This window comes from Protobothrops mucrosquamatus, unplaced genomic scaffold (assembly GCF_001527695.2).
Source record: "Protobothrops mucrosquamatus isolate PMUCROS unplaced genomic scaffold, P.Mucros_1.0 scaffold1087, whole genome shotgun sequence".
In the NCBI taxonomy this organism is placed as follows: domain Eukaryota; kingdom Metazoa; phylum Chordata; class Lepidosauria; order Squamata; family Viperidae; genus Protobothrops; species Protobothrops mucrosquamatus.
The window spans coordinates 231,714-259,208 of record NW_015387313.1 but is presented as its reverse complement, the minus strand read 5'-3'; the positions used below and the strand labels follow the sequence as shown (position 1 = coordinate 259,208).

Here is a 27,495-nt window from a genome sequence, read left to right as displayed (position 1 = left end):
CCAAGTTAGAGTAAAGTCCAATATAAAAAACAAACTTCCAAGGTTGGTTCGTCTGCTTACAAATAAAACTCACAGTTAACTTTAAGTTGCAGCAGTGGCGGCGGCTTCTAGCTTCGCCGAAGCGAAGGCGTCCTGGATCGCGGAGAATCCTCGGGGCTCCGGAGGAGTTCTCACCTACATCGTCCATATAGGACGACTCAGGAACTCAACTCCTACCCCGGGCAGCTCACCTATCCCCTTATGCCCAGGGGAAAGGTATCAAGCCGTTTGACAGCTGATGCTAGCTGTCAAACCGGCTTTTACGCGAAACAGGCGGGAGGCAGCAAACAGCTGCGACCCACGAAGACGCCTGCCACCGGAAGTCCCACAATGTGTATTTTTAAACTGTATTTAAATTTAAAACATTTAAAGGCAGTCTGCCAATGAACTTCTTTGGGTGTAAAACCTAACTGAGAAAGTGCCTTTTATTAGGAAAAGTTTAAACATAGTTATAAGTGGCTATTTTGTCTAAGAATTGGTGAAAACTCTTGGAATTGAAATATGTGCGGCTAAGCTGAATATTTAACTTGTTTTTCAAATACGCTGAAAGCAAATTTTATATTGTGGCTATCAACTAGATATGTGAATGTAACATAAAACATCTATATTTGTGTCCCAAACTTTATACGTAGGGTAGATCCTGTTCCACATGATGCTCCAAGAGCTCCAGGATACACTCGTTTTGTTTGTGTGTCTGATACTCACTCCAGAACAGATCCAATTCAAATGCCTTATGGAGATGTTTTAATTCATGCTGGTGATTTCACTGAACTGGGACTTCCTAGTGAAGTTAAAAAATTCAACGAATGGTTAGGTGAGTATCATGTAACAATAATTATGAAAGACTGTTCCACTTGATCAATCCCTTGATACCTTCCTTCAGGTACATTGTAGATGATTGATGAGTATTTTTGAATACAATTTTCAAGTTAGTTATATGTCTATTTAACCACCATGCCTTCCAATTTACAATTAACAAGTTTACTCTCATTTAGAAGAATTCTCAGATGGAGCAAGCAGAATAACAGAGCTTTGATTAGCTGGTAGACTCTAGGATTGAGGCTGGAAGAAGCAGTGGCATAAAAGGGAATCAGTAGGTGAACTGTACTTTAAGGGATCATTCCCATAGTATCTGACTAGAAAAAATACACTTGAAAATGATCAGCTGAAGAACTGCTAGAGTCTTCTGCATTTCTTTAGGCCCCAATGGAAGTTCTAGAGGCAAAATAGAGGGAGTAGATATCAATTTGTAAGGCTTACCATAATTCCAATTGCGGAATCCTAAGGTAGAACCTCAATTGTACCAATTAAGGCTGCTCTTGGTTCATGTCTGCTTCACTAATGACCCACCTTAACGAACTGGGAAATGAAAAATAAAATAAAATTCCTTTTTATCCCCTTAGGGTCTTAGAGGTTGGAAACCAAATCATACATCAGAAATTCTTAGCACATTCATAAATTTTATAGCTGCTGACAGATCTGCAAATCTCCTCTCTTATAGAAAGGCAGAAGATTGCAGAAAAGAGAAAAAAACTTCTCAGGCAACAAATGTCATTGAAGTTTCTTTGCAATTTACAGCCTGAACCACAAGGTCAGGATAAACCATCCGTTTACATCCTTTGTATTCCAGCAGTGGGCTTTGCCTTAAACACTGCCTGATATGATCACAAATGCAAAGATCTTAGGAAATTAAGTGGAGCCAATCAATATCAAATGGAATCCATAGGCACCTTGTATTTTAAGTCTGAATTTATTTGGAAGTGGAAAAAGATCTTTCAAAAAGTTTTCCAAATAAAACATAGATAAAACATTTTTACCTTTAACTTTTTTTTCATGAACTGTGCTTGAACTAACCATTCCAGTTTCCCAAATATGTAGTTATTTTAGCATGAGATTGAGTAGCACTTTGCTACTGAATTCTTCAAGTTGGTTTCATGAAAAAGAATTAGGTTTTCAATTCTTTTGAAATTGGAGATTTGACTTTTAATATTTTTCAATTCCTTATAAATCCCTATTGTGCCAACTTGGAAACCCATACACTAGAGTCTTTATAGTTTAACCATTATCTCAAAGCTGGTTAATTCTTCTTACTCAGGTGCATGAACTGATAAATCAGGAATTGATATTTCTGTATCTAATTCAGCAAACCCAGAGTAAGCATCCGCTGTTTGCGTAGAGTTCAATAACCTCTCCATCATTTCCAAGTTTACATCCTATCTGTTTGTTGGTGTAAAGTTATCAGCTGGAGCTGGAAGAGATTTATTTCGATTTGTAAGGCATTTAGAAAGTGATGTTCAGAATCATACCATGCTGTGGGCATGTAGTCCACCAAATATTATGGAATGAAATGTTTAATAAAGGGTTCAGCATTGATAGGGAATAAAACAAGCTTGTTTGCTATCCCCTTGTTTAATGATTTTTATTTATAAGTAGTTGCTTATTTATGTTGGTAGAAAGTTTACCAAAGGTAAGAATGCAGATAGAAAGATATTACATCTTGGAAATGTAGTGAAAAAAATAATGTGCAAAAATAATTGTTTGTTGAAAGAATAGGGCTAGCTATAAGACCATGGTCGTCCCAACTCTGGTAGATGGAAATGAGAGTTGGATACGAGCATATTTAGAGATGGAGATATATCTAAAAATACTTAGAGATGCAGTTATCACTTGTCAATTTATAATGAGAATGCAAAGTGGGTATTGGCCAGACAGCTCATATGCATGCCTCTTCTCCAATTATCCTTTGCTTTAATAGCAGCATGATGTATTAATAAACACTATGATCATAAACAGTGGAAGAAGTGATAGGGGAGTGAAAAAGAAAATGTAGAGAATTACAAGGAAATGAGAATGCAATTTACTCCTTTGATTCCATTCTAAGTTCTGCTGATATTGCTGCCATTACTGAAACTTGGTATCTGAATGTACTGCTAGAACAGGGGTGTCAAACTCCATTTCACTGAGGGCCACATCAGCATTGCGGTTGCCTGTGGGGGCCTAGTCAGGAGTGGGACAGATCTGAGGGTCTCTGGCAGAAGGGGGTGGGACCAGGGCAAGTGCCAAGGCATGGTCCATCGGGGCAAGTGCCAAGATGGCCACCACAAAATTGTACATTGGCTCCCGGCTAGCCTGGGCCAGGGCCAAGGCAGCAGGAGCCGTTCTCTCACTGTTTCCAGGATGGGTTCGGGGGCCACATGAAACCACTTTGCGAGCCGCATCCGGCCCCCGGGCCTTCTGTTTGACATGTCTGTGCTAGAAGGATACAAATAGTTTAAAAGAAACAGACCTAACCCAAAGAAGGTGGAGTTGCATTATATGTAAGAAATCACCACACCCCTAGAGAAATGCATAAAAAAGGATGAAAGCCTTGCATGCATTTATGTTAATATAAAAGGAAAAAAAGAATGACATTGCCATAGATGTAGACCACAGGCCATGCGACCAAGCAGAAGAAAAAGATGGAACTTTTTGTAATTGGCATGCACCACAGTAGTAGCTACTCTGACATCAAATGGGAGACAAATTCTGCAGTAAGTAGATTCTTGACGAGGCTAGCTAACAGTTTTCTCATCCAAAATGTAGAGGAGGGAACTAGAAGGTCAGCTATAGTGGAAATTCTTACTAACAGAATTGAAATAATAGAAGGGGTTGAAGTAAAAGGAGCTTTGGGGGAGAGTGACTATGGTGATATTGGAATTTAATATAATGCAGGCACAAGTAAGTGAACAAAGTCAGACTAGTGTGTTAGACTTTAAGAGAACTGACTTCAATAAACTAAGAGTTTAAGAAAGATTCAATGGATGGAAATCCTAAAGGGGAAAATGACTTAACATGCTCGGGAAACTGAAAAATAAGATTACAAAAGCACAATCTAACACAATAACACAGAGGGGAAAAAAACAAGAAAACCAGATAAAACCAGCATGGTTGCCTAAAGATCTCTCCAGAAAACAAAGAAAAAAGGACAAGTATTAAAAGTGGAAAAAGGGACAGATAACTAACGCAGAATACCAGTAAATAGCCTAAATCAGCAAGGATAGTCAGGAAACCTAAGGCTCGGGATGAATTAAGGCATGCAACAAATACAAAAAATCATTTTAAAAATTTAATATGTAAGAAACAAGAAAAAAAGTCAAGGAAATCTTTGGTCCACTAATTGGAGAAGATGGCAAGGAGTTGACAGATAGCAGGGAGAAAGTGGAACTACACAACTCATTCTTTGCATATGTCTTCATGCAAAAGGAAAAAATAGTCCAACTTGCCAAAAGCTGCACTATAGGAGACAGAACAGGAATGCAAGTCAAAATAGGCAAGAATATGGTAGGACAGTGGTGGCGAACCTATGGCACGAGTGCCAGAGGCGGCACTCGGAGCCCTCTCTGTGGGCACGCATGCTGTTGCCCCAGCCCTGCCTCCCCCCGCAGCCCCCTCCTCACCAGCAGCCCCCCCAGAGGAGAGTCACCCCTGGGTGCAGCCAAGCAATGGCAGCTGGGCAGCAGATGACGCTGCTGGGCGTGGGCGGAGGGCGTGGCCACCATGGTGCTGCAGGGCCGCCTGGGCGATCTGCGACAGGCCGTGGATGGCCCTGAGGGGGGGGCGGGGTGAGGGCGGAGCAGGACGGGTGGGCAGGCGGAGCAGGGGTGGGCCGGGGCGGGTTTTGGGCACACGGTCTCTAAAAGGTTCGCCATCACTGTGGTAGGAGAACACCTATCCACTCTAGATGAGTTCAAATAGCCAGGACCAGATGGATTACGTCCCAGGGTTCTGAAGGAGCTGGCAGATGTGATCTTGGAACCACTATACCAAATCTTTCAGAGCTCTTGGAACACAGAAGATCAGAAAAGAGCTGGTGCTTCTTATCATCAAAAAGGGGGAAAAGTGGATCCTGGAAATGACAGACCAATCAGCCTGACTTTAATACCTGGTAAAATCCTAGAAAAGATAAGCAGCAGATTTGTGAGCACCTAAAATTGAGCAAGGTGATTAGTAAAAGCCAACATGGTTTATTAAGAATAGATCATGCTAGATAGATGAATTTGCAGTCCACTAACCACCCACATTCAGCATGTAGTCCTTAATGGAACTACATCTGCATGGAGGGAAGCATGTAGTGAGGTACTTTAGGGTTCTGTCTTAGGCCCAGTACTTTTCAAAATGTTCATAAAATGATCTAGATGAGAGGATAGAAGAGCAACTCATTAAATTTGCAGATGACACCAAGTTAGGGGAAATAACTAACACTTTGGAAGATAAACTCAAGATTCAGAAGGATTTTGACAGACTTGAACACTGGGCCCAATCCAACAAAATGCAATTCAATGGTGAGAAAAGTAAGATCCTCCACATAGGCAACCCCCCTCCCAAATGCACAGGTATATGGTACCTGACTCAACAGTAGTAACTGTGAGATGGATCTAGGTATCCTAGTTTACTACCACTTAAGTATGAGTCAGCAACTGTGCTGCAGCTTCCAAAAAAGCCATTGCAGTCCTAGACTGCATCAACAGAGGGATAATATTAAGATCATCTGAAGTGATAGTACCTCTTTATACTGTACTGGTAAGACCACACTTGGAATACTGCATCCAATTCTGGTCACTTATGATACAAAAAAGATGCTAAAACCATAAAATGAAATCAGAGAACAGCAACAAAGATGACAAGGCATCTGGATATGATAAATGATTGAGAAAACTAGATATGCCTAACAAAGAGAAGGACTAGGGGTGAAATATTTGCAGCCTTCCAGGACTTGAGGGACTGCCACAGAGAAAAGGCGGGCCAACCTATTCTCCAAAACATCTGTGGGCAGAACAAGAAGTAACAGGTAGAAAATTATTAAAGAGAGGTCCAACTTAGAACTGAGGAGAAATTTCCTGACAGTGAGAACAATTAATCACTGGAAGGACTGGCCTGCCAAAACTGTGGGTGCTCCGTTACTGGAGATTTTCAAGAAGAGATTGGACAACGATTTCTCCTGAATATGATAAGGTCTCCTGTTCAAGTGAGGGTTGGACTAGAACAGGGCTTTTCAACCAGTGGTATGGGTACCACCTGTGGTACCACAGGTGGTACGCGACCGTCCTAGAAAAGTGGTAGCGGGGGAGGGGAATGAGCTGAACCGGTAGCACCGCACAAACCTGAGCAAGAGACGGCTGGAGCTGCAGGGCTGTCAGGGCTCAGCGGAAGCACCAGGATCAGTGCCGCTTACCAGCTGATCGGCGCTTCTTCAGGGCTGTCAGGGCTCAGTGGAAGTGCCAGGATCAGCACCAGGCTCCAGCTGGACCTCGGCGCTGATCCTGGTGCTTCTGCTGAGCCCAGAAGAAGCGCCGATCAGCTGGAATGTTGCAGCATCTCCAGGGTCTTGTGATTTACATTCAGATGCTTGGCAACCGATTCATCTTTATGACGGTCACAGTGTCCCAGGGTCATGTGAAGTGACCAAAACCTGCTGCAACCACCCGGCAGACGGGGGGAATAAAAATCAAAACCCCCCCACCCCACCCCCGCTGCCAATTCTCAACATAAATGCTCACAACGAAAACCTCAGACAGGAGGAAGAGCGCTGCCGGGTGGGCAGGCAGGTGTCTTGCTCAGCTGTGGCTTGGGGGGCACTTTTTTCAGTGCCATTGTAACTTTGAACAATCACTAAGCGAACTGTGCTTTTTTCCTTTTTGGGGGGAGGGTCATCACGTTTTTGACACCTTGCTAGGCAACTGGTGGTACTCGGATGTTGCCATATCCTAAAAGTGGAACAGTGGGTGAAAAGGTTGAAAAGCCCTGGACTAGAAGACCTCCAAGGTCCCTTCCAACTTTTTTATTCTGTGTTCTAGGAAGCCTTGGGGGAAAGACCACTGCAGCACAACTCAAATAATACTGGGGCTGTACAATTCTGCTTAGTTTCATGGGCAGAGACTCTTGGGCACTTTTAAATAGATAAAGAACCAAGAGTAAGTTAATCCTGTCTTCTTAGAGCTCTCCAAGAAAGCACTACAAAAAAATACTGCCAGCTCTGCCAGACCTCTGGACCAGTTTTAAAAAGATTGCCATTTCCCTTCCATTTCAGGCAACGGGCGGTAAACTTACTCAAAAGTAAACAGAAATTTCATTCCATAAATAATTCCAAATTTATTCATTAGGTACCATTCTCATAATTCTTGAGAGTTGTAAGCAGTCCAGATGGATCTGAGTTTTTGCATAATATTAAGCCATTTCTGTCTGCCAGGTTGATGGGGACGGTGAGGATGATTTTGAAGCAGGCAGCTACACTGAACCACAATTTGAGTGACAGAAAACATCCTCCCCTCCATCGATCAGCTCCCACACAGACTTAGAAAAAGCAGTCATTCCACAAATTATAATGGGTGCATTTGCAGATCTTATTTTCTTTGCAGATTCTTCATTTATCACAGTAATTTTAGACTTGGAAAGTTGCAGTCTTATTCACAGGCATTTGGAAAGAAATTCTAATGAATTTAGTGAGATCTTTCAGGCAAATTGTCTTTCGTATAGAAATACCTTTTTAGCATAGGCAGTTTATCTCTCTTAGATGTGTGTACCTTTTTTCTATTCTGTTTATATATGGGCGTAGAAAATCCATTTTGTACTTTACATTTGTATTTAATTGCTCGCTTTTATGTGTTAGTAATGCTCAGATACAATAATTTAAAGAAGACTTAAGAAGATGTACTCATTTCCAGTGTTAATGTAAATTTCCCAGACTCTAGCCAACTGTTTAAACATAGAACTGTCAATGAGATGCTTAAAATGCAATCTCAGCAATGATATTATCTTTACTGTATCACTCACTGCAGTGTTCTGAAAGACTGAAATGAGGAAAAGAAAGCTTTAAGTGGGCACTTATATGATTGCCACTTTGCTCATAGAATACTAAAATCTGTTCCACAAAATGCTTGGTGAAGAGTAAAACAATCCTGCTGTAAGAAGCTTGCATTTATGCCTTACTGAAGTTAATGTGGCATTTATTTTTAAATCTTCCCCATTTAATTAAATATCTTTTTCAGAAGGAAGGGATCAGTAGAAAAGGATTTAGGAATATATTGTATGTGGGAGCAGTGCAGATTATAAGAGACCAGTAAAAAAAGAATAAATATTTTGTCATTCAAGCTGCTGCTCAGTGCTCAAAGAATTGACTCTGCTTTTTATACTTGAGACAAGCACATTCATTCATCCAGACAGTTGTTTACAGTTAGTCTTTGACTTACAACCATTTGTTTAGTGAGAGATCAAATTTACAACAGCACTGAGAAAAGTTGTCCCAAAAATGCTTTTTCAAGAGGCAACTGGACTTTCTTGGGTTTTTTTGAAGATGTTTCGCTTGTCATCCAAGAAGCTTCTTCAGTTCTGACTGGATGGTGGGGAATGGAAGGATTTATATATTCCTTTCAGACAACTGGTCATTTGCATTCTTTTAGAGAGTTGTTGAGGCCACCTGGAGGTTTATCTGTGTCTTCAAGGTCACCTGAGTGGTGCAAATGGGTGTGGAGCCTTCTTGGAAGTGTTGAAAGGACTGTGTTGTAGACTAGAGATAGATGATGTCGTATCCCTCCCCCTCTGTTGAGTGAGGGCTGTTCAATTTTGACATAGATGACTGAGAATCTCCATAGATCAGGGGTGTCAAACTGCCAGCCCACGAGCCGGATGCATCATGTGGAAGCCGCGCCCACCCCATTGCCGGCAATGGCAAAACTGTCCTAATACGTCACACGATGTCATGTGATGTCGAGAGTTTGACATGTCTGCCATAGACAGTGAAAAAAGTTACTTACAACTGATCCTTGCACTTACAACCATCACAGCATCCCCACGGTCACGTGATCAGAATTTGGGTGCTTAGCAACTAGTGTATATTTACGACAGTTGCAGTGTCCTGGGGTCATGTGATCTCCATTTGTTACTGTCCCAGCCAGCTTCCGATAAACAAGGTCGATGGAGGAACCAGGATTCACTTAATGTCCTTATGATTCATTAACCGCTGCAGCGGTTCACTTTACAACTGTGGCAAAAAAGTAGTAAAATTGGGCATGATTCATTTAACAACCGCCTTGCTTACAACAGAAATGTTGATTCCTGTTGTGGTCATAAGTTGAGGACTACCTGTATTGATAATTATTTATAATACTGCTTCATCTTGCAATTCTTGTTTCAATCCACCAACATAAAAGAAGTATTTTTATCCTTGAGTTAATTTTGTCTATAAAAGGAAAAACCACCGTTTGACAAACATTGTTATTCTTTACATATAAAATTTAGAAAATTACTTCAGCTTTTAAGTTTTTGCTCACTATTCCTCAAAGCAAAACAATGGGAAGTGATTCATGCTAGCCATATGTTTACATCCTGAAAATGATTTGATATCAGGCTGAGTTAGCCATGGAAAAGAAGAGTGAAGAAAAAAAAGCAAAATGTGGGTCCTCATAAATTTCATCTCTGCATTTCCATCTTCCGTCTAACTGGTTGATATATATTGGATGTGATGAAAGTGTGGTCATAATGTCTGTCAAAAGTATTGTAAAATACTTAGATTTTAAGCATTTTACATACAATATTAGGCTGGATTCTTATATTTTCCCATCAGTATATATTGGATAGAGTCACACTAGCCACACTTAGAATAAGTCCAGTAAAAGATGACTGTCATGCCCAGATTAAATGCTACCAATTTTAATGAACATAACAGGAATCTGGACATAATTAATTGAAATTAAACATTAATAAAATGTACTTATTAAGGCTGAATGTCTGGGTTCATGTCCAAGAGTAGATCTTGAAGAGCACAATGGAATTTACTTTTGAGTAAATGTTTGCACCTTTTTCTTTCCTTTGTTCGGTCCTGTCTGATTCTTGGAGACTGTCTGGTTAAGTCTCTGCAGGTTTTTTGGCAAGGTTTTTCAGAAGTAATTTGCCATTGCCTCCATCTTAGAGCAGAGAGAGTGACTGGCCCAAAGGTCTTCAGCTGGCTAATTCTAGCCGAATGCCTTCACCACTACTCCAAAACTGGCTTTCAAACATGCATATTCTTTTTGATCAGTACACGTTTTTCAGTATAGCTGTGGATTTAAAATAACTGCAATGAAAACTCACATAAAACAGTAAAAGCATAGAAGCAGGAGACATAATAAAACCTAGTAAACCTTTACAGACGATACTAAAACCTGGAATAAAAAATTGTGACAAAATTACAGTGGGAGAGGACAGCCAGAAACAGGGCACTGAGGCAAGACCCATCCTCAGGAGCTACAAAGCAATAGGGAGGGGAGGTCTGTGGGGCAGTGAGAGAAGTCAAGGTGATCATAGCCATGTGAACAAAACCCCACCTGTTTTTTTTGACATGCCTCAGATCCCCTGGCCATAAATATCTTTAATAAATACTCTCATGCAGTTTTAAATTGTTTCAATTTAAGAGCCTTGGTGGTGCAGTGGTTAGAATGCAGTATTGCAGGCTAATTCTGCTGACTGCCGACTGCCAGCAGTTCGATTTTGACCGGCTCAAGGTTGACTCAGCCTTCCATCCTTCCAAGGTCAATAAAATGAGGACCCAGGTTGCTGGGGGTAAGATGCTGACTCTGTAAACTTCTTAGGGCTGTAAAGCACTGCAAAGCGGTATATAAGTCTATTGCTATTCAATTACTTTTTAACGCATTTCATGTTAGCTGTGTATTTGTAACTATTTTTTTTCATTTTTAATTATCAGAGTGGCTAAGTAAATAAATAAAATTCATTGAAAGATAAACTGAACACTGGGAAGGATATGGAATGGAGTGCCCCAGCAAAGGTTTTTGGAAACTAGAAGAAGCATCTTTGTCAGCACTGAAGCACAGAAACTATAAACTAATATGAAAATTGTGCTTCGGTGCAGAGAAAGGGCACACATGGTCACCTCCCTTCCCCACTATATGATCATCTTAAGCTGAAAATAGCTGTAGCAAATTGAGGCTACTTGTGATTGCAAAGGCAGATGAATAAAACTTCTATATCTTTTCTTTCTTGAACTAGAATGGAAAAGCCATTTCCATCTAAATGTATTCTCTGAAGTTCTGTGATACAGCAACATCCTTTGCATGATTTAACAATCATATTAATGGGGTTCTACTCCCCAGTCAGGTTGTGTTGAAGTAGCCTGCATATATCTTTCACTAGACATCTCTGGGATATTTGTGCAACTTCTTTCCATTGTCTTCTATGGGATGGGTGGATTTCATTTAGCTCGCTGTGTAGGATTTGTTTTCTCCCTCTTGAAAGGCTTCCTCATACTTTTCCAGTAGGGTTGTTCTGCATAGCTGTTGTTGGAAGAAAGGTCTTCATCGTGGTTCATCCAAGCTGGGAATAAACATGGCAACTGCTTTGGGAAGAAGGTTGTAGTTTATTGGAGAGGAGAGCCAGACAGGAAGATGGTTCTGGCAGCAAGAGAAGTGAAAAAAAGGACTGAGCACATGTAGGAAGTGGGTTTTTATACCCTCTGGAGCCTTTTGTTTGGAGTTATTTCCTGTTCCTGTTTTGAGGCTATTTCCTGTGTCATGTATTCTGACCTGAGTTTGGGTGTGCCATTTGGCCTTTGTGAATTAATCCTACCATGTCCTGTCTCAGGTGGGGTATGCAGATTTTAGGTCTTTGTCTTCCTAATCTCCTAGCTCCAACTTTCCTGATGGTTTACATCTGCATTTGTACAGAGCTGGTTTCTGCTTGGGGGAGGCAGACTTGGGGCTATTAAGAAAAACTGGGCATGCTTTTCTGTCTTTTTAAGATCCTTTGAGAAAATATATTTTTCTGCCCTTTTAATATTTCCTTCTCTGGGGGGCTGACTTCCCACAATGTTTTAAGCGGTTTGTTTGCCTCACTGGCACCAGATCGAAATGGAGACAGTTCGTGAATTGTGGTCTAGATTTCAATCGATTCCTCAACACTGACCAATCTTTTCACGCTGATGGTGGTTACCATGGTCCCCATTGGTGAATTCATCTGCTTCTTTGTCCTTCCCACCTATGCTAGGAAAACAAGCACCAATGGCTTTCCTTTCCATGAGTGGGTCTTTGAGATGGTGGTTTTCACTGATAGATTTTTAAATGACTCCTCCCCTCCATTAACTCCCCTTTGTGTTGGACCAGGGGTGTCAAACTGCCGGCCCGCGGGCCGGTTTCATCATACCAGAGCCGCGCCCACCCCATTGCCGGCAATGGCGAAAAAGCTCCGATACGTCACGCGACGTCATGTGACATTGCGAGTTTGACATGTCTGTGTTGGACACTTTCAGTTTGGAACTTCCACTTGTAGACAGTTAAAAAAGAAAGAAAATATTAACTTCCTGTCACTTGGCATAGAAGGAGAAATTGGATGAACGCTTGTCTATTTCAGATAAATGAAAGGAAAGGGGTGGGGACCACTTTTCCACCAATCCAAAGATAAACCTGTAAAAAAAATGACAGAGTTTCACCAATCCATTGTGGGAAAGAATCCTTTTAATGCTGCTTGTGCCTGCAAAAGTATTTTTGATATAGAACAGAGAAAGAATGTCTTCTTCAAGGACAGGAATTAGTTGAGGACAGTGTTGTGTGTTATTGTCTTCTAGAAACAATTACTTGACTATTCTCAACCCTGAACAAGAAGTATCTGTGGATGAGCCCTCAGAAGTATATGAAACTGTCTTGTCTTAACTCAAATTATAATTAAGAATGACACTAATAATACTTTGTTAATATTCATCTTTTTTATTCACCCAGATTGAGAAAGGTGTAAAGTGTCAATCAGATGCAAAGAAAGAAAGAACAAAATGTAACATAAAAACAACAGTAAAAATAAAAATGATGATAAAAATAAACTGCCCAAAGATTATTAATTATACAAATTTGCCTGTTTGAAAAATTGTGCCTAAATATTTTGGTGAGGGGAATTAATCCTATGATTCTCCATGTTAAAAGGAGACTTTCCAAGTTACCAGTACCTGTGGGAAAGACTAGGAAACCTATTTTGCAAAGTCATCAGAAACAGAATTGTTAATTGGTAAACCTGACGTATCTGTAACCACCATATTGATTGCAGCTGCCACTATAATAAATGTAACTGGATGTTTAGAGGAATTTATTTAAATAACCCACATAAATACATTCACTGAAGCAATAACACCAGCTAGCTTAAACTAGTTATGTTTGATGGATGGATGGGTATCTTAGATGGCTGAAAAATATTTAGAAATAACAAGGGGGATAAAGTTATTAACATAAACGTAGCACACTTCTTTACATATGTCAGAGATTTAAGAATAGCAGCTCAAAACCTATATCCTAGACATATGTGAAAAAACTGTGGGATGTTGAAGTTTAAAAAGTACTCAGGTAACTTCAGTGTATCTGAAAGGGAATGTGATGATTTGCAGCAAAGAAATCATTTGCTGCAAAGCAACTTTAATTCATTTAAATATTTAAATTTATCATATAATTATCCTGGGTGCCCTGGCTATTTATGAAGTAATTGTGAGATAAGGCTGTTTCTGTTGTGGCTCCGTCTTGTGAGCCCCTCTTATCGGAGGAAGACGGCTCCGAACATGAAGGAGAGGAGATGGCCAGGCCTCCCTCTCCAGGACCCTCCTCTTTGGCAAGGCCTCAGGTGTCTCCCGACGGAGAAGAGATTGACCAGGAGCCAGGTGGTTCTGAGACTGGCCAGGAGCCAGGTGTTTCTGAGATTGGCCAGGAGCCAGGTGTTTCAGATAGTGAGGAAGAGAAGTTGTGGCTGGATCCACACCAGCGTAGGAGCGACAAGTGTGCGCAGCAGAAAAGGAGACGTGCCAGAGATTAAGCTGAGTCACTGGACCACACCCCACAGGCTATAAAAGGGAGGTGGTGGCCATTTGGACCTCTGTGACGGACAAAAGCTGAATCTCTGGCGAAGTAGTTTGCTGTGGCTTTAAACTGTGTATTGTTTTTTGTTTCTGTGTGCTTGGAGTAAAAGGTCTTGGCAGGCAGCTACGGAGCTGCTGCCAAGTTTCTTATCGGTGAAGTGGTGTCTGGAGAAGTCTTTAACCCTCGGCTGGCTGTTTGGGTGTGTGGGTCGGATGGGGACAGAACAGTTTCGAATGTCTGTGCAATACAGCCACTGGAGGAGTACATACTCTGTTGTTTCTGTTTGTCTAAAATCACAAGGGCATTGTCTCTCAGTTGAGGGAAGGGCACGAGAGTGTGCCAGCGTAAAGCTCTGCTAATGGTTAGGTACTTCGAGATTAGTTAAGTTTGCCATAGGGTATCTCTGAGAGTACCTGTTTGATTCTCTGGCAATAAAGTTTGGGAATCTGGCTAGATCCAGTTGGCACTCTGTGTCTGCTACACACTTTTTAACGAGTGCTTTGACCTGCTGAGTAGAAGACCTGGGAAAGAAGTCCAAGGATAAGGTTTTAATTGCCACTGCCTTCTTGTATGTAGACTGAGGAGATGTCAGGAGATGTCAGGAGGGGGGGAAAGGAATAGCTTGAGCCAGTAGTTGAGTAGTTGACTATGATCATCCACACTCTAACTTCCACTTTCATGAGGCTTGTCACCAGTCTCAGGGTATCACTAGCGATACATTTTGAGGATTGAAGGGCCAATCTCAGAAATTTGGATTGAACAAGTTCTAATTGTGCAAAATTGGGGAAGAGGCCCAGCTGAACACCATAAGGAAGTTGTACTATTGGCTTGTCTTCAAATAATTTGAATGCTGCAGATTTATAGTGCCCACATCTTGTCTTGAGGAATTTAAAGATGACAGATGAGTTCTCCTCTTTGCATTTTCAGCAGTATAGTCCCCATTGAGTTTCCTACTGCTGGCAGAATGAAGGACTATTCTCATAGATTTGAAACAGGAGCCCTGCTCACTCATGTGTCCGTTTATACTATAGGAGTGGCTCTTGGGCCTTTTAGCAAATGCCATGATTTTAGTTTTCTGATAATTGACTTCTAGCTGGTCTTCCTTGCGGTGTACTGTTAGTTCTCTCAATGCTCTTTTAAAGCCAGTAGATGTTCTTGAAAGTGTTGCTCCAACCTCTGCATTGAGTAGAATAGAGATGTGACTTCCAACAAGTGTTGGAAAGTGAACATTGATGGCCCACCATGTTGATACAGAATTTGAATGAGAGTGGCACCAATATGCAGGTGAAGTAGGTTGATGTATTTAAAAATATACAACTACTATCCCAATCACTTTAGCTTGGCTCGTTGTATGAGAGCTCAAATTAAGGTAGTGGTGAAGCTTAGATGAGAAAGACCCAGGTTTTTTCTGACACAGCCCTCAAGCTATTTAGGGTTACACACGTTCAGGGATAAACTGAAGCGGGATTCCAACATAATTCACTGAGTTCTCGAGAGAAAAAGCAAGGTATTAATGCAAAACATATAATTGCCTAACTTCACCAGTGCAATCTTAATTTTAAGTATGGTGTGTTTCATTTTTAGTCTTTCTTTGGAGTGTCCAGATACATCTTCAGCACAATTTAGAATAAATGAATTTCTGAATTTAACTTAAATGAATTTAAGTTCCTAGAATTTCCTGGTTGGATAAAGTGCCTATTCTGGAAGTTCTTATTCTATCACACAGCACATTGGAAAGACTGGCATAGTTTAATGTCATTTTAAAAAAAACACAAATGCCACATTGAACAATGTCTATTTTTCTCCTTTTTAGGTAGTCTACCATATGAATACAAGATTGTGATAGCAGGTAATCATGAGCTGACATTCGATCAAGAGTTCATGGCAGACTTAATCAAGCAGGACTTTTATTATTTTCCCTCAGTATCTAAACTGAAGCCAGAAAGTTACGAAAATGTGCAATCTCTCTTAACGAACTGCATATATCTGCAAGATTCAGAGGTAACAGTGAGAGGCTTCAGGATATATGGCTCTCCATGGTAAGCATTTAAAAGCTTGATTGTGTTGATGAATGAAGAAATTTCCTGTTTGTATTTCAATGGTTGTACAACAGCAATGGCATTAGCCACACTGTAGAATGTTGATTACCAATATTGATTGGTAAAGTAATGGATTCAAGCACTTTTAATTAACTAAAAAGATGCCCCTGATTAATCAAGCAAAATAAAGGCACATATAGACACTGTTAATTACAGATGGCAGGTCCATTTTTCCAAAATTGCTTTTCCTTCTTTCACAAACACAGATGTGCCTCTTTTGAAGTGATAATGCCCTGTTATGTAATTCAGGGGTCCCCAACCCCCGGTCCATGGACCTGCACCAGTCCACAGCATGCCAGCAAGCAGGCCACACAAACAAGCAAAGCTCCATCCTCGGGATGCAGGCAGTATTCAAAACCAAACCCCCTCTTGTCCGCGGAAAAACCTTTCTCCGTGGCACCGGTCCCTGGTGCCCAAAAGGTTGGGGACCTCTGATGTAATTTGTATTTCATCTCAAAGTATGCTTCCATCTGCAGAGAAATTATTCTTCCCCAGACATAAAGGCTAATAAGTTAAAATCAGTTAAAATCATTAACTAATAAATTAAAGTAGTGTTTAATTGATTGCCATTTCATTAGTTCATTGAAAGAAAGAGAAGTTAACTAATATTCACAGATAGAATGTAATGCCAACTTCATCAACCCAGATTTACACCATAGCCAATTCCAGGTAGAAACTCTAGAGTTGTTGATTTAGACCAAAGTTAACATATAATCTGTTAGCAGTACTGGAAATGCTGCAATGAGTAATGAGAGGGGCCAATGATCCAATACTACATACAATATTTCCTTGAATCAGATTGCACTTCTCAGTTTTAAAAATGTTTGATTCCAAAAGCGTATGTGGAATTCAATTCATATGAAGTCAATGGCACATTAAGCCATATTACAGTAAACCAAATGAGATTTATTATGGCATAAGCATGGGATGTTATTAATAATGCCCCTAGGCAAAAGTAGATGAGATATTTGCTATGTGTGAAATTCATCTTCCATTATAATATTACAGTGTCTTCTTTGGCTAAATGCTAATGGAAGGGAGAGGGGTTAAACTTTCTGCCTGCAAAGATTCCTTGGTGCAGATCCATTCCTAGAGCAGTTATTAGCCATTGGAGGCAAAGGCTTGATAAAGCTGTTATATTCTTCCATCACTATAACTGAAGGAATTTGTGCCAGAGATTTACATCCTCTCCCAGTATCCTCAAGAGCTGTTCTAAATTGATTTCTTTGTAGGCGTCATTTGCCTCCTTTGCAAATTCTGTATGGCCACATCAAATGTTATCCTTGGCTAGCTCTGTACATCCATCCATGCACTGCTGATTTGTTTCAGAAAGACCCAGTGAAAGAGTTGTCAGAATCTGCACAGGCTGATAACCAGGACCACATTCTAAACTTAATTAAGTTACTTAATATTGTATGCTGCCCAGAGTTATTGTGTGGTAAGATGAGCAGCTAATAAATTTTACAAATAAATAAATAAAAAAACAGTTGTCCAACTCTTGAAAAAGGATATGGCTGCTTTAATAATTTGAAAAGAGCTGCTTCTTCATGCTAATACATTCTGAAAGGCCTCTTTCAAATGCTGAGAGTGGTCCTAAAAGACATCTGTCCAAAATGTCCAATAATTCAGAAGAGGTGTAGAGTTAATAATAATAATAAAAAAGTTGGAAGGGACCTTGGAGGTCATCGAGTCCAACCCCCTGCCCAGGCAGGAACCCTACACCATTTCAGACAAACGGCTGTCCAGTCTCTTCTTAAAAACTTCCAGTGTTGGAGCATTCACCACTTCTGGAGGCAGGTTGTTCCATTGGGTAATTGTTCTAATATTCAGGAAGTTTCTCCTTAGTTCTAAGTTGCTTCTCTCCTTGATCAGTTTCCACCCATTGCTTCTCGTCCTGCCTTCAGGCGCCTTGGAGAATAGCTTGACTCCCTCTTCTTTGTGGCAGCCCCTGAGATATTGGAACACTGCTATCATGTCCCCCCTCATCCTTCTCTTCGTTAAACTAGACATACCCAATTCTAGCAAGTTGAACCACAAACTCATGAAATGCAGCAAGCCAGATCTGGGATCTGTTGGGGATCGGTTGAAATTTACCCTCAGCTGTCCTGTGCTGTCTTCTGGATCTTTTTAAGAAGCTATCTGTTGCATGATAGATATTTCTCAGATATTATTTCATATCAGTAATGTCACTCATTTCTTTTCTGCGCTGAGTACCCTGAAATTATCTAGCTTGCTTCTTTAAAAAAAATTCTGCAGTTGTTTTTTCTAGGCTGAGTGGAATAACATTTCCTTTTTTAAAATTAGCATCTGCTGAAAGAAATCTCTCATTGATCCCTTTTGTTCAGAAGGGGAGTTTTGTACTAAGCCCAACTCCCCAATTTAAAATAATATTTAATACCTGTAAAGCAGCAGGTTCTACTTTAGAAAGATCTGTGGTGTAAAATGTATGTTCCTCTTTAAAAAAAAAAATTCATGAAACAAATGGAAAAATTCAGGCAATATAGCCCACACAGTGCCAAAAAGAAGAAAGCACAGATTGTTCTACTGAATGAAGAATTTTGATCCTTTTTTAGGTGACCAACTTCCATTTAAAAACAATCCAATTTATAATATTATATGGCTGAAAGTTGATATGAAAGCCTTTTTGAAGTAGCTGGTAAAATCCCAGGAGCTGGAATTGTGATTAAATAAAATTTCGTGTGATCATGAGATGGGGATGAAATACACTATCTATCGTTCTTTCTCCTGACAAAATTATTCAGCTTTGTTATAATGAAAATCTCAGACTAACAGCTCTACCTCCCCAACTTTGATTTTTTTTTTTTAGTGCAGTGTCTGTATAGTGCTAAATCTGAATAACCAAAGATTATATCAGAAACCGTGTGCAAAAGTTTTCAGGAATGCCTTAATTCCATTGACCTTGGATCAAACCACCACATCAAAGCAGATTCATGGATCAAAATGGTGTGAAGCAGTCAATTGAATCAGAGGCTTCCAACAAGTTTTCCAGCCCCTCAAAGCCTTTCCTAGATCTGTTCCACTGTTTCCATGCTTGTTATAGACCAGGGGGTCTTCAAACTTGGCAACTTTAAGACTTGTGGACTTCAACTCCCAGAATTCCTCAGCCAGCCAAGTTTGAAGACTCCTGTTATAGACAATACTACATGCTACACTTCAGCTTCACTTCCATTTATGGAGAGGGTGATGTGAATATGTGTGTTATGAGGAATAAATAAACAGAATGTAAACTTAAGACAGTTCTACACTAGCTTTGTAAATAAATTGGAAGTCAGAACAGATTAGGAAGCAGAAAGAAATCAAAGTCACCCCAGAGTGTCTGAAAGTCTAAATGGTGACCACAATGGCAACAATCAGAGCTCTCCTGTGTTGCACATTTAAAAATGAGCTTCAATAGCACCATTGTAGACACCAATTTGACTTTTTTAAAAATCACATCCTGTGGACATCTATGGTCAGACCTCATGCACACATCTCAGTATGTATTTTTAAGTGAGTAAACCATGAAATGCAATAGAAATTTTCAAGATTGAAAATTGGCATTCACTATCCTACTGTTGGTGTTAAACTGCCCCACCTGCTCATCACCATGCATCTTATAAATTTAAAACCTTGTAGGCTTTAAATGTATCCTTTTATTTCAATTAGCCAGATTGTTTTGTGTTTTCTCTGTATATACCTGCTGGGTGGCAATTCCACATTTCAAGCTGGTTGTGTATCTGTCTCTGTACACTGATTGGTAAGATTGGCTTCCCAATTGTGAGGAGAATGTGTATCATCACCATATATAATTTTACCTACTTAATGCTTAGTATTAATTTTGTGGAACAGATTTACATTATTATTTGTGGGCATTCTGGTATGTTCCTTGCTGTCTCCATAGTTTGTAATAATGGGCACGGAAATACAAATGCAGCAAGAAGTAGAGAAAAGCACTATCAAATATAGAACTGTAAGTTACTTTAAAGAATATATTCTGCATTACTAAAAGAATAAAAAATGTTACACAACTTCAGTTTCTTCAAATACAGTAATGATGGCAGATATGATGAGGAGGCACTTCTTTCTCAAGTGACATCTGACCTGCTATCAATAAAACAATGGTTCCACTTCATTTGACAAGTTCTGCTCAAGACTTTAGAGAAGAGTAGATTTACAACAGTATAAGGTTATGGCCATTGTGTGTGTGCAAGGAATCTGGGCTGATATATCAGAAGTTCAAGGAAAAGGGGTTGGCAAATATGACTGAGGACCAGGCTGTTGTTTGGGATGTCAAAAGGAGCGTATTGCCATCTTTCAGAATTTGATACCACTTGGGGAGGCTAAATTATGTTAAGAATATAATATTTTAATTATTCCCTGGATAATGTATAAGGGACTTCACTCTAGATTTCCAGATAAATAATTGCAGTTATTCATGTACCCGAACAAAAGAAATTCTAGAATGTTCAAGAATTCTAGATGCTGTAGAGCAGGGATAGTCAACCTTGGCTCTTTTATGACTCGTGGACTTCAACTCCCAGAATTCCTGAGCCAGCTCAGGAATTCTGGGAGTTGAAGTCCACGAGTCATAAAAGAGCCAAGGTTGACTACCCCTGCTCTACAGTCTAGATCATCTCAGAACCACTGGATGTAATCTGGAGAAGTCTCAAGCCTGGAGACCTTCAAGAATGGAGAAGAGTTAATGTTTTTCCATTTTCAAAGAAGGAGTGAACTTATACAACTACAATGTGGTCAACTTGACATCAGTATCTGAAGAAATTCTAGAAAAAGGTGATCAAGTCGTGGGTTTGCAAATGCATAAAAAGGAACAAGATGATTGTTAGAAGTCAGCTAAGTGTTTTTTAAAGCCAGATCATGCTGGGCAAATTGCATTGCCTCTTTTTTTTTTTAACCAAGTGAGTAGATTAGTAGGCCAAGAGAAATGCTAAAAATGTAGTTATATTCCAGTAAGCCATTTGAAAAATTGGCCCTAATTGTCTTCTTGATAAAGTAGAAAAATATAGGATAGTCTACTACCAGATGGGTTTGCACCTGATTGAACAGTAATACCCATTGCACGGTCCTTATCAGTTTTTTGTCAACATGGAGAGAAACATGTAGTAGGTTCTGATTCAAGTTCCGACTAGTGTTTTTGAAATTTTAATAAATGACTTACATGAGACGATAGACGAGATACTTATTAAGATTGCAAAAATGAGGTATGTTTGGATCTTAGAAGATTCAGAGGGTTTATGATAGACTGCAACACCAGTTTCTTTCCAACGAAATGCAGTTCAGTGGTGAGAAATTTAAGATTCTGCATTTATGTAGAGAAAACCAGATGTACAATATAGATAGATTTTGGTCAGCAGTAGTACTTGTGAGAAAGAACTGGGAGTCCTGGGATGGATCGCAAATTAAGCAGGAGACAGCAATGTGATGCAGCTGCCAAAACAGTCAGTGCAAATGTGTTCTGCATCAACAGAAATATGATGTCAAGATCATGAGAAGTGATAATTCCATTCTGGGCCACACCAGGAGTAGTATGTCCATCACCATATTCAAAAAGGATACTGAAGAACTTAAAATAGTGAGGAGAAGACCAATGAAAGTGGTGAGGGTCTTGAAGAACAGTTAAAGCCTAAAGGATTTAGCACAAAGAAGAGAAGGTTGAAAAGAGACCGTGGTAGCAATCTTCCAATTTGTGAACTATCCCTGTATTTTACATGTCATATATATTCCAGCGAGAAAGTTTAGTTCCAGCACATAGCCCTTGATAGGGTAAAGATACTGAAAAAGTGAGGATCAGAACACAAAAACAGTCTTTGTAACCGCTTAGACTCAAGCCACAGATATAAGAAATCTTGTGGGTTTTTTCTTCTGTGCTATGGACAGTTTTCACAGTAGCAGAGAGAATGGCGTCTAGCCTTGCTTATTCTAGTCTTTACATGCAACCCTTTGGGACCAAGGTTGTTCTGGCCATTAAACCTTGGGTGTGGTGGTGTGGCAAGATGCAAGCAGCTGCCAAAAAAGCCAATGCAGTCCCAGGCTGCATCAACAGAAGGGTAGAATCAAGATGACGAGAAGTGATAGTACCACTCTATACTGCTCTGGTGAGGCCACCCTTGGAATACTGTGTCCAGTTCTGGGCAGCATGATGACCAGATGCTGAGGTTCTAGAAAGAGTGCAGAGAAAAGCAACAAAGATGATAAGGGATCTAGAGGCTAAACCATATGATGAACGTTTAAGGGAACTAGATATGTCTAGCCCAGGGGTAGGCAACCTTGGCTCTTTTATGACTCGTGGACTTCAACTCCCAGAATTCCTGAGCCAGCATGGCTGGCTCAGGAATTCTGGGAGTTGAAGTCCACGAGTCATAAAAGAGCCAAGGTTGCCTACCTCTGGTCTAGCCTAACAAAGAGAAGGATTAGGGATGACATGATAGCTGTTTTCTGGTACTTGAGAGGCTGTGATAGAGAAGAGAGGGTTGACTTATTCTCCAAAGCACCTGAGAGCAGGACAAGAAGCAATGTGTGGCAGCTTGTTAAAGAGAGATCCAATATGGAACCAAGGAAAAATTTCCTGACAGTAAGAACAATTAACCAGTGGAACAGCTTGCCTCCCAGAGTTATATGTTCTCCATTGCTGGAGGTTTTTAAGAAAAGTTTGGACATCCTTTTATCCCGGATGGTATAAGACAGTGATGGCGAACCTTTTAGAGACCAAGTGCCTAAAAACTGGCCCCGGCCCCGCTCCACCCCCTGCCCCCCCCCTGCTCTGCCCCCACCATCCCCTGCCCCGTTTGACCACAGGACCACTCACTGCCTCCAGGGCCCGCCGCAGATCGCCCAGGCAGCCCAGCAGCACTATGGCGGCCACACCCTCTGCCCGTGCCCTGCAGCATCAACTGGCTAATGGGGCATGAGGGCAGAGTCTTGTCTACGCTGCCTGGCTGCCATGTCCTTGGCTGCGCTGCTCCGTGTGGGCCACTGTGGTTTTGTGTATTTTATTTATCTTCCAACTGTCAGAGTCCAGTTAGATAACTAAGAATAGCATTAAACAATTTATGATAAAGTTTGGGATGGAGGTAGAGGATTTAATTCCCTCTCGTTTTCCCTGGCACTTACTCATTTTTTCCCAGCTGGTTCCATAAATGCAGTGACACAACTGGGATAAAGATCTTGGTTATTTCACATGCTAACATAATTGGTGAGCCTAAGGATCATACTTAGCAGTACGACCTCAGGATTTAGAAATGTATTTGTTTAGTTTGTCTGTTATTAAATTTCTATGCCACCCATCTTGCCATTGAAACGGTTCCCTGTGTCATGGTTTTAAACAACTAACTAATGTTTGAACCACATATAATAAAAACATTCCTTCAACTTTTATAGTCAGCCAAGGTAGAATTATATGGATCAGTTCAGAGTTGGTCCATTTCAGTTTTGCATGCAAGTAATTATGTCCATTCCATCAAATATATCAATGAAGATTCTCAGTCATCCAGATAGAGTTGTCTGGAAGTTGAGTCATGGCATCTGGACTCCTTTTCTTGTTTTTGTTTGAAACATTTCACTGCTTATCCAAGTAGCTTTTCAACTGCTTGGGGGGGGGGGGTCAATATATGTCCTCCAGGGTGGTTTCATTTTTCACCTGATCTGAATAAGGTGAGTAGACAGAGTCCTTGCTCTTAAATCCTTCTCTTAATGTGGGTCATTAAGAGTAACCTCTCTCTTAATGTGGGTCATTAAGAGTAACCTCTCTGGTGAACCTGGGAAATGATCTTTCCATTGTGGGAAGTCAACCCCCCCAGAGAAGGAAATATTAAAAGGGCAGAAAAATATATTTTCTAAAAAGATATTAAAGAGACAAAAGCATGCCCAGTTTTTCTTAATAGCCCCAAGTCTGCCTCCCCCAAGCAGAGGCCAGCTCTGTACAAATGCAGATGTAAACCATCAGACAGGCCCCACCTAGGAGATCAAGAAGACAAAGACACCTAAAATCTGCATACCTCACCCAAACTCTAGGAGTCATTAGCCCCAGCATCAGGGAAGCAGGATATGACCTTTGGTCATAATAGGATTAACCTACCACCATCAAGAATACCAGAAAGGCACACCCAGACTCAGGTCAGAATACATGACACAGGAAATACAAAGCTTAAAACAGGAACAGGAAACTACTCCAAACAAAAGTCTTCAGAGGGTATAAAAACCTACTCCCCACATGTGCTCAGCCCTTTTTTCTCTCTCCCTTTTTCTGCCAGAGCCATCTTTCTGTCTGGCTCTTCAATAAACTGCAACCTTCTTTCTAAAGCAGTCGCCATGTTTTTATCCCCGACTTGGATGAACCAGGATGAAGACTTTTCTTTCAACACCGTGTCCACTTCCAAGGTTTACCAAGGAGATCACACTTAATGACCCACCTAAGAGAAGGATTTAAGAGGAAGACTACAAGTCTATTCAGATTGAGTGAGAAATGAAACCACCCTGGAGGACATATATGGGGTTCCCCCTAACCACTTTGCTCAGATTAAAGAAACCTTTCCTACAGGGAAAGATTTCAAACCAAAAAAAGAAGTCCAGTTCCCATCACTCAACTTCCATCAAATAGCTGCCTCATTCTGCAGCTTAAAAAGCAGAGGGGGGGGGGGAAACCCACACAAATTGTCAAATATGCTTCACCAAAACATGCATTTTGTATTAATGGTTTCTAGGTAATATGCATTTTCACATGCGTATTTCCTTAATAAATAAATTATTCTATGCAGTGTTCCCACTGTAATAATTTTGAATATCATTTTTGAGCTGAATACTGCAGGGAAAAAGAATCTGGAAAAAATGCAGAATTTGGGAATAACTGGGATCTAATTTACATAGAAGTCCAGGAAATGTGAATTAGGCTAGTTTGCTTTAAAATGCTTCAGACCAAGTCTTACTTGCTAGTCCACTGTGTTTCTTCTTTTCCCTTTCCTTCCAAATGTTTCTTTCATTATCTATTAAGATTACCTCCACAAAAATATAAACATAACATCAAGATTGATAGGTTCATTTCGGAATAAGGCCTTGATTTCATTTTTTGTCATTAATTAATTGTCTCTTGTTTATTTTCTCAACATTGCACAGATTTTTGACTGTTACTGAAATGTGCATCAATTAAAGTCAAATATTTATTTCATCACATGTGACATGTTAAATATTTGTGGTTGTTCCCACAGTAGAAAGTTCCAAAGAACAAATCTTTCTTGAAATGTATTTTGATTATTAATGCTAAATATTGATCTGAATACTACATTGATGGGCTTCAAAATTACTAGGAAGCAATATAATTTGTTTCATTTTAACCATGTCAATAGAAGACATCACATTCTGCAAAAAATAGAAAAGTTCACATTCTGTAATACAGGGGTCCCCAACCCCCGTGCCATGGACCGGTACCGGGCCGCAACATGCAGCAACCGGTCCGCACAAACAAGCAAAGCCCCATCCATGGGATGCAGGCATCACACAAAACCATGCACTCTACGGTCCGCAGAAAAACCTTTCTCCATGGAACTGGTCCCTGATGCCCAAAAGGTTGGGGGTCTCTGCTGTAATATATTGTTTCCTTCATCCTTTCTGCAGATTGGAAGGTTTTGTGGCATCTGAGAAATCTATTTGGTCAGCAAGAATGAATGGCTGAAACAGGAGAGTTTTCAAATTCAATCAACTGCAGAGCTAGCATCAATGACTTTTTTTTAAAAAAAATGTTACATTACCTCCTAATAGAGGAGAGAGCCAGTTGATCTAATGGTTAAAGCACCAGGTTAGAAAGCAGAAGACCATGAGTTCTAGTCCTGCCTTAGCCATGAAACCAGTTGGGTGACTTTGGGCCAGTCATTTTCTCTCAACCCAACCGACCTCATAGTGTTGTTGTGGGTAACATAAGAGGAGGAAGGTATGTTGAATATCAATGAGTTATTTGTAAAAAATAATAAAAGGTGGGATAAAAATAAAAAATATGTATATAGATAATCAGATTTTGCTATATATTTATATCAGTGAAGACTGATAAAGCTATGAGAGTGAGATTGAGAGAGCAGAGCTTCGGAGAAGGAACTCTGAATGTCAGTTCAATGGGAATGAAAATAGAGGTGTATTTAGAGGTGTATGTACATGGTTATAAAGTCCCTCGTTGCTCTTTTTTTGAAGAAGGAAAGCCCCCACTGCCATGTCACTGGCATTGGCTTGAATGAAAAATGGGGCATTTGGGTCTAGGTGCTTGAGCACAAGCGCTTAAGTATCTCGACAGCCGCTTGGCATCCCATTGACCACTTGAGAGATTGGTTTGGTTTGGGTTTTCCCTCTCCTTTGGTCTTTAAGAGGATAGTGATGGGGGATGCTATTTGAGCGAAGGATGGGATGAATTGATGGTAGAAGTTGGCAAACCCGAGGAAGCTCTGGAGCTGCTTCCGGGTACCGGGAGAGGGGTTTTCCCCACTCCAGTACTGCTTGTATTTCTTTGGGATCCATCTCCACCCCTTCGTGCAAAATGCAGTACCCCAAATAATCTTGTCTTTGTAGAATTCGCGCTTGGAGAGTTTTGCATTTAGCTGGGTGACACAGAGCTTCTTCAGCACCTCCCTGACCAATTTCACACGTTCTTCCTTGGTTTCAGTGTAAATTAAAATGCCATCCAAGATCTCCTTATATAAGTTCTCATGTAGGACTTTGTTAATTAGTTGCATGAAGACTGCAGGTGCCCCCGTAGCCCAAAAGGCACCACTCAAAATTGGAAACACCCCAAGGGGCAGTTAGAGGCTGTCTTCCACTCTTTGGTGTGTATTCGGTAGTAGGCTTCCCTCAGGTCTAATTTGGTGAAGATTTGCCCTTTGGCTAGGTGGGCTGGCATGTCTTTCATCAGTGTTAAAGGGTATATAACCCATTTAGCCCACAGTAATCTACACATAAGAGGAGGGACCCATCTTTCTTTTCCTGAGCATGGGTGCCACCATGTACGATTTTGGGGGTTGGATGAAACCTTGAGCTAGTGTTTTATCTATAAAGGACCAGAAGTTATTTCAGTTCACTTGGGGTCATAGTGTATAGTTTTGGCTTGGGTAGTTCAGAAGTCCATGGGGTGATGTAGGGGGATTATGTCCGAATCCCATTCACTGAATACTTCCTGTAAATCCCAGTATTTATTGGGGATCAGAGAGACCACCTTTTCTGGCTCGTGCGCCGCTGTGGCACTTTCTCCTTTCACTTTCTTAATGGGCACTCTGAGGCCGGTTTTTCTGCTACCCCTTCCTCAGTCCATTTTTGTTGGACCTTCAGTGTCTGTCTCCTCTAATTTTCAAAGGGGTTCCATTTTAATAGCTAGGCTAAGCCTAGTACCATTGGTTTGTCCATGCCTGGTGCTATAATAAAACTGATGGTGTCTTCATGGGATCCCATTTTCATCCCCACCAGCTCCATGACAAAGGTTGTGTCCCCCCCCCCCCCCCCCCCCCCCCCCCCCCCCC

General features: G+C 40.6%; 1 protein-coding gene across 1 annotated transcript in view; it reads left to right on the top strand.

The window, feature by feature from the left end:
• Positions 1 to 27,495, top strand: part of LOC107291229 (metallophosphoesterase domain-containing protein 1) — a 49,098-nt gene that overhangs the window by 20,346 nt on the left and 1,257 nt on the right. Inside the window, exons 4-8 of the mRNA XM_029284904.1 lie at positions 672 to 853; positions 15,706 to 15,741; positions 15,817 to 15,931; positions 17,224 to 17,429; positions 26,354 to 26,446. Coding sequence (XP_029140737.1) covers positions 672 to 853; positions 15,706 to 15,741; positions 15,817 to 15,931; positions 17,224 to 17,429; positions 26,354 to 26,446 — 632 coding nt within the window. The remainder of the gene's footprint in view (positions 1 to 671; positions 854 to 15,705; positions 15,742 to 15,816; positions 15,932 to 17,223; positions 17,430 to 26,353; positions 26,447 to 27,495) is intronic.